The sequence below is a fragment of the Cebus imitator genome, unplaced genomic scaffold, assembly GCF_001604975.1.
Source record: "Cebus imitator isolate Cc_AM_T3 unplaced genomic scaffold, Cebus_imitator-1.0 Scaffold198, whole genome shotgun sequence".
Taxonomy (NCBI): domain Eukaryota; kingdom Metazoa; phylum Chordata; class Mammalia; order Primates; family Cebidae; genus Cebus; species Cebus imitator.
The window spans coordinates 2,582,454-2,589,272 of NW_016107513.1; the positions used below are offsets into that span (position 1 = coordinate 2,582,454).

At 41.5% G+C, this 6,819-nt stretch overlaps 1 protein-coding gene across 7 annotated transcripts in view; it reads right to left on the reverse strand.

Annotated features, from left to right (window-relative positions):
- Positions 1-5,768, reverse strand: part of ANGEL2 (angel homolog 2) — an 18,536-nt gene extending 12,768 nt beyond the window's left edge. For 2 of the 7 annotated variants that reach the window (XM_037745374.1, XM_037745375.1), the window contains exons 1-3: positions 5,108-5,409; positions 2,722-3,047; positions 846-1,096 (exon numbers count right to left, since the gene is read on the reverse strand). In XM_037745374.1, the coding sequence (XP_037601302.1) occupies positions 846-852 (7 nt within the window). In that variant the 5' untranslated portion in view covers positions 853-1,096; positions 2,722-3,047; positions 5,108-5,409. Of the gene's footprint in view, positions 1-845; positions 1,097-2,721; positions 3,048-5,107; positions 5,413-5,496 lie in introns of those variants that run through there. The other 5 variants (XM_017547500.2, XM_017547506.2, XM_017547504.2 and 2 more) reach the window with 5 other exon arrangements.
- Positions 5,769-6,819: the final 1,051 nt, after the last annotated feature.

The following is a 6,819-nucleotide window of genomic DNA, read 5'->3' on the forward strand; positions in this document are numbered from 1 at the left end:
AAAAAAAAAAAAAAAAAAGATGGAAAGAAACAAAACCAAAGTCTTCAACTACTACAAAGAATTTTGCCTAGAGCTTGTCCTATGCCCATGAAAGGAAAGGAAACTATCCCATTCCCTGTCATTCATTAAAAATGGGAATCCTACCCCCAACAGCTCAGAACTAAGGGTAATTGTTCTGGCTCTGCAGAACCACTCAGATTTGTAACACAATTTCTATGGGGAAAACAGAACTGATCATGTGTAGAACACAATTCATTCATAAATTGGAGACTGTCTATGATGGTTTTAGACAAATCAAAGTCTTCTTATGTATATGAGATGAAAAGGGTTCTGGTCATGCAAACAATATATAAGCTATCATCATAGTTGGAGCACTACCCTGGTGTCACTGCCATATTAAAATATGGCAATGAAGGTCTAAAAACCTTATTCATATTTCCTTATAAAACATGTACAAGTAATGGCCTATAAATGCATTAAGATTTTTATTATCCCGGTCATTAAAGTTTGTAACCAACTCTATTGGCAATTTCATTTTTTAAACAACCAGCGCCATTAGATTATCTGGTTAATACAGTGGCTTTCAAACTTCTATAGCTTGTCGAACCCGTCTGCATTACTTTTCATGTCATGGAACACCAATCCCTGGCATGCTGGGACTGGGGCTGGGATGATAGGGTGAACACACATTTTATACTGACCACATTTGCTTTTAATAAACTTACAGAAATGTGTTCAAATGTGAGGGTTCCATGGAAAACAATTTGAAAACCACTGATAGAGTGGAAGGTCTCTGGCCTTCATACGCTTCACAACAAAAATTCACACTACAAAAGCTTATATACCTTCCATATCAGGAGGAACAAGGTGATCACAGCAGAGAAGACAGATGAATCAAAGAAAGTAAGCAATAGGCCTGATCAGGTTTCTAGGGTGCCTAATTACAAAGTCATAATTGTATCACACAAATCCTTCAAATACCACTTTAAAGTGATAGGCAAGTTAGCAATGCTGTTTTCTTGATTGAAAAGTATTAGTGAAATATCGGAAGTCACAAATATGGCTTAACGAAGAGCATTTTCCTTATTCACAACACCTAGGAAGAATGGACATATAGAGAGTCAGGTTGTAATCAAGTTTTATCAGTATGTAATTCCCCATCCATTAAGGGAAAACAACACCACAATTTTCTGAGTACCTACTATGAAGCCAACAGTGTGTTAGGCACTTTGACATACAGTAGTATCTCATTTCATTCAACAGATTTTCAAGTAGACATTATTTTACACGAAAAAATCAAGGAGCAAAGAGGTTAAGTAAGCTGTCCAAGTTCATATAATTAGTGGTGGAGGAGAAAAGAAAGCAGGGAGTGGTTACTACATCAACGCTTATGTCACTATGCCACAGCTTCATCTGAGAGCATCCCAGATTTATAAGAGGCTAAACAAAAGAGAAGTGTGCTGACCTGATGAACAAATACATGAGTGAAAAGCAATCTGGTATCATCATACAGCCCTAGATTTATAGATCTTAGGATTGTTCTTAGGAACCTAATTTTAATTCCTCTAAATACACCTTTCATTCATTCAAATATTCAAATATTTGTTTATCTCCATATGCTATGGTTAAGTACTATACATAAACAGATTTTCACTTTTGGTTAGAATTTCTACAAGTGTTTTGTTTTTTCTATGTTCTTTGTAATTGTGTAGCAATAAGTTACACATGTATTTGAATATTAGCTTAGCAAAGCTGACTGGAACCCAGCTGAAGCCTGTAGACTACTTTCTGATAATAAAACCAGAGGGAACCTGAAGAGCACTAATTCTAGCCTTGACTTCCAGACAAGACTCACCTTGAATGTCTTCTTTTCATAAACTTATGTCAGCTCCCTAAACATTGACACCCACACAGCCTTCTCTCAAATTACCTTCACAGAAATTATCTTCACTGAAAATTATGGTTCAGTAAGAAAGACAATTCCAAATTCTACCTAGACACCTCATTTGTACTTTCAGAAGATGGGGTTCTGGTAGGAGCAAGACAGGCAGCACAGAGGAAGTCTAATGAATTGTTCAGAGTAGAAAGAATATGAAATAATAGAAGTGATTAACATGGTCCAAAAAAACTGTTTCTCAAAGTGGAGTAAGATGTGGTTCCCCTTCTAAAAGGTAATACTTCTGACAAGCTCTCCTGTCTATAGACCCTCAATTTGAGAAATACAGATTTATTAAATGAAAATCTTATGCTATAAGACCATGTCTTTCATTTATGATTGCTTCTATTTATGAGTCCTTCTATCTTACATAAAAATGTTGGCTTAAAAATGAAAACACTAAAATTTTTTTAGATCTGTAGTCTTCTAAACATAGAGCCATCAATTTCTAAGAAGTCTAAGGGCCTTTGTTTCAAAAACATTGGATTTAAAAATTATCCTTAAATAAAACTTACTTTTGTAATCTATTTCTCCTTTCTTTGCCAATCTTATTCTATCTGTAGACTCATTTCTATTTTTACAGCCAGAAATACACAATTAGTTGAAGATAAAAATAAAGACTTCATTTAAGGAAGAATTCATTTCTTTCTAACATAAAACTACTGGCTAAAAATCAACACCAAACACCTCTAAAACCTTAGGAAGTTTAAAGGACTAGATATGAAAGTTTAAATTTCGTCTATCACTTATGTTTATTTCTACACCAAGATAAATGTCACCTTTACCTTGGTGTTTTCTTCGTTTTGATGAAGGCTCATCTCCCTCAGCATTCATGACGTAACTAGAGAGGTGAATCAAAGATGTCTGGCTCAGGTTGTCAGGTCTCCAGTTACAGTACTGGAACTGAGTTCCAGACTCAAACAAACAGGGTGGTCTCCAATTTAGTGAAAAATGCCTACTACTGAAGTATGGGTAAGGAACTTGAGAGTAATGTCCAGGCCACCTCATACAACTAGAAATATGTCTGTTCCAGCAACACCTTTGCAGATTCTCCCACGGTGTAGTCCAGTCTCTGCCCAGACTCCTCGAGTGATGGGAAAACATGGGGTATCTAAAAGAAATAAATACACTCCTTGAGGCACCACTTTTTGTTCAGCTATAGTATACAAAATCTAAACCTATTTCCTCAAGGGAAGATAAACTCTAATATTTAAAATCTGACTTCTAAATCTGTGAAGGATGAAGGGGAAAACATCCATGATTTACCTATTAGCACTAGTATCTCAATATTCTCGTCCTAAAAAACCATGAAAGGTATTCTGAATACTTAACACAGGATGCCTCCCAGGCTCCCAAAATACCTCATACCCCTCAAAGCATCCATAGTTCAACTGAGAGATGAATCAACTATGAAAATGATATTCAGAGTAGCTTTCAAGTACCTAAAAAAACTCAATGAAAAAATAAAATACACAACAAATATTTACACTTACATCGAATAAGGAACTCAGACCACAATTAAATCTCTCCTCCCACTTGGAGTAATAACAAGTTTCTGAACAGTTTTTTATACCAAGGGCAGATTTTTCCAAACACCTGTATAGCTAGGAAAACAAAAGCCTATCCACAACTTCATAAATTCACAAAACTACTTCTCTTACTAATCAATGGGTGGATAATTTATTTCTCCATTCTTTTTCAAGCATGATTCTCCTCGGGGGAAATGAAAGAGGATGGGGATTACTCACTAAGAATGCACCAACACTGCAAACCCAACAGCTTCCATTTACCCCACCATCCAAAGTATCTCCAAAGTGGTGCTAACATTTTTAATAGATTATGCTGCTCTCAGGCTGTCAAGAAACATTTCAGCACCATTTTCTTCTCACTATACTAAGATTCAGAGAAGGACTTCTTTCCTCCAAAATTCTTAACAGCTACATTTCTACCACAGCATCAATAATGTCCCCTCCCATCACTAGGGGAATTTTGTTTAAATTGCATTCACTGTTACTTAACTTTATATGCTGTTATTTTCTTTTTAACAGCATTAAAGTTTTTATATTTTTACAGTTTATGTATTCTCTAGTTGTTCTCTAAAATCAACTTAATTGTAAATCTTTAAAGGCGTCACATGGGCATTCTACACTGCTTTGTGATAACTCTGAAAGCCATAGGAATTTGGGCAGTTGATCCATGCATTTTTCTATCCTAATAAGCCACTGTATTGAAATATAATACTTGTATTACAACAGTTATTTTCTATATTTGCAGTTATTTAGACTTTTTTTTTCCTCTTAAGATGTTAAGCTCTTAGGCCGGGCGTGGTGGCTCACGCCTGTAATCCCAACACTTTGGGATGCCGAGGTGGGTGGATCACGAGGTCACGAGTTCAAGACCAGACTGGCCAAGATGATGCAATCCCATCTTTAATAAAAATACAAAAATTAGCAGGGCATGGTGGCAGGCGCCTGTAATCCCAGCTACTCCAGAGGCTGAGGCAGAAAACTGCTTGAACCCGGGAGGCAGAGGTTGCAGTGAGCCGAGATCACACCACTGCACTCCAGCCTGGGCGACAGAGCGACGTCATCTCAAAAAAAAAAAAAAAGGATGTTAAGCTCCTTCAGGGCCAGAACCGTCTTATTCATTTTAATTCCGTTCTCTTCAGAAGTGCCTAGCACAGTGCCTGGCATACAGCTGGTACTCAGGAAACACTGTTGAACTAAATTACCATCAAATCTCAGGCCTATGGGAGTTAAAACCAAATCCCCATCACTTATGCAATAATACATGCTGTGTTTTCCAAGCGTGATGGGTGGTACACGAGTCGGTTTCATAGGGTACACAGTTAAATTACTTGATTGTAATATCTAAGTGTTTATGTTAGTTTATTAGGAAAAAACATCATCGCACATCAAATCCAAGACTCTGCAGACACTAGGCGAAGCTAATGTGGGCAGCACCTACTGAAGTGCTTTTTTAAAAAACCGAGTCAATTTAAAGAATAATATCCAGTAAATAATACACGTGGAACGATAACTTGGCCATAACAGTAAGGGATGACATACAAGTGACTAAAGTTTGAGACACAAACACATCAACGAAAATCAAGCCCCTCCTGGGCGTGTGCCACACGCGTGGCTCCAGGGAATCAGGCCCGCCGAGACCTACTGCGGAGAGGCCGCCTCCTCGCAGACGATCGGCTCCCGGGACGGTGCTGCGGAGTGCGGGGAGCAGGCCAGCGCTGGTCTGGAGGCTGGGCTGGGGGAAGCGGGCCAGGGATCCAAAGCCACTGGCACAAGCCTGGCCGCAGGCCCATGAATTCCGCGCCAAGACCCCAGACCTCGTCGGCCCAGCGTCCAGCTGGCTGCGCGCCGGGTTTACCTAACCCTTTTGGTCTCCAGAGGCTCGTCCCGGATGCACCATCGCCCAGACCCTCTTCCTCTTCCTCCCTTCCCCTAACCCGCCCTGCCCCGCCCCGGGTTAGTCCCGGACACCCGCCCGCGCCCAGAGGCCGCCCGCCCCTCTCTCCTCCCTCCAAGTACCCAATCCCTACTGACCGGCCTCTTCCCACCACACAGTGGCCGTAGCTCTTCCTCACACAGCGCCACGCTTCCATCTTCCCCCTTTGCCTGCGTCCGGTTCCCAGGCCCGGGGTTTCACCTCAATCTCTATAACCGAAGCGGTGGCCTAAAGCGCCTAGGGCATCCCATCACTCGAAGTACCGACTCCGGGCCCGGCTGCAAGGCATGCTGGGAGGTGGAGTCTCGCCGCAGGTGGGCCTACTCTCCATCTTGCGCAGTGAGAGTTCATGAATTGCCTTAATCCCGAATTCTGCTCAGGGAGCATGCGCAGAACTTGGGAAGCGCGAGCAGCCATTTCTGAAGAGGGCAAAACACCTGGCATTCGTCTTAAAGAAACAGAAAGACATAAACTTTTCTGTTGTTGAGATGGAGTTTCGCTCTTGTCGCCCAGGATGTAGTGCAATAGCACGATCTCGACTCACTGCAACCTTCGCCTCCCGGGTCCAAGCGATTCTCCTGCCTCAGCCTCTCAAGTAGATGGGATGAGCCACCACACCTGGCTAATTTTTGTATTTTTAGTAGAGACAGGGTTTTGCCATGTTTAACAGGCTGGTCTCGAACTCCTGACCTCAAGTGATCCACCTGCCTCGCCTCCGAAAGTGCTGGGATTACAGGCGTGAGCCACCATCCCCGGCAGAAATAACTTTTTTTTTTTTTTTTTTGAGATGGGGTTTCACCAGGTTTGTCAGGCTCGTCTCGAACTCCTGATCTCAGGTGATCCACCCGCCTCGGCCTCCCAAAGTGCCGGGATTACAGGCGAGAGCCACAGCGCCCGGCTGAAATAAACTTTCTTAACAGGGCTAGACAGCTATTAACAGGTGCCGGATGTAATGCTAAGAGGAAAAGAATTATTATTTTAGAGTATTTTTATGTACTTGGGGAGATTTGAAAGGTGGATGCCCAACCTGGGGAAATACGTGTGTTGGGGCAAGCAGCAATGGAGGAAGGGTTTACAGTGTGCCTACATAAACTGGTTATAAGTAATGTATAAAAGAAATCAGAAACAATGAACTCTAGAAGGTCGCAGGAGGCCTCTGGGGAGGAAGGCCTCTCTATTGCCAGCATGTTCCCAACTACAGAGTGACCTCAGCTTTGATATTTTAAACATAGTGCCCAAGGACGTAACACTCCCTTGAAGCACTGGAATGTAACCAGAGTTGTAGGCTCCTTGCTAAGCCTGCTCCCCCCAGCCGCTTTATCTATGGATAAACATAGCTTTTAGCTCTTGAGAAACTCACATAAACTGCCACTGCTATCAATCTTATGTTTGATGCGCAGCCTCCCTTTCACCAATTCACC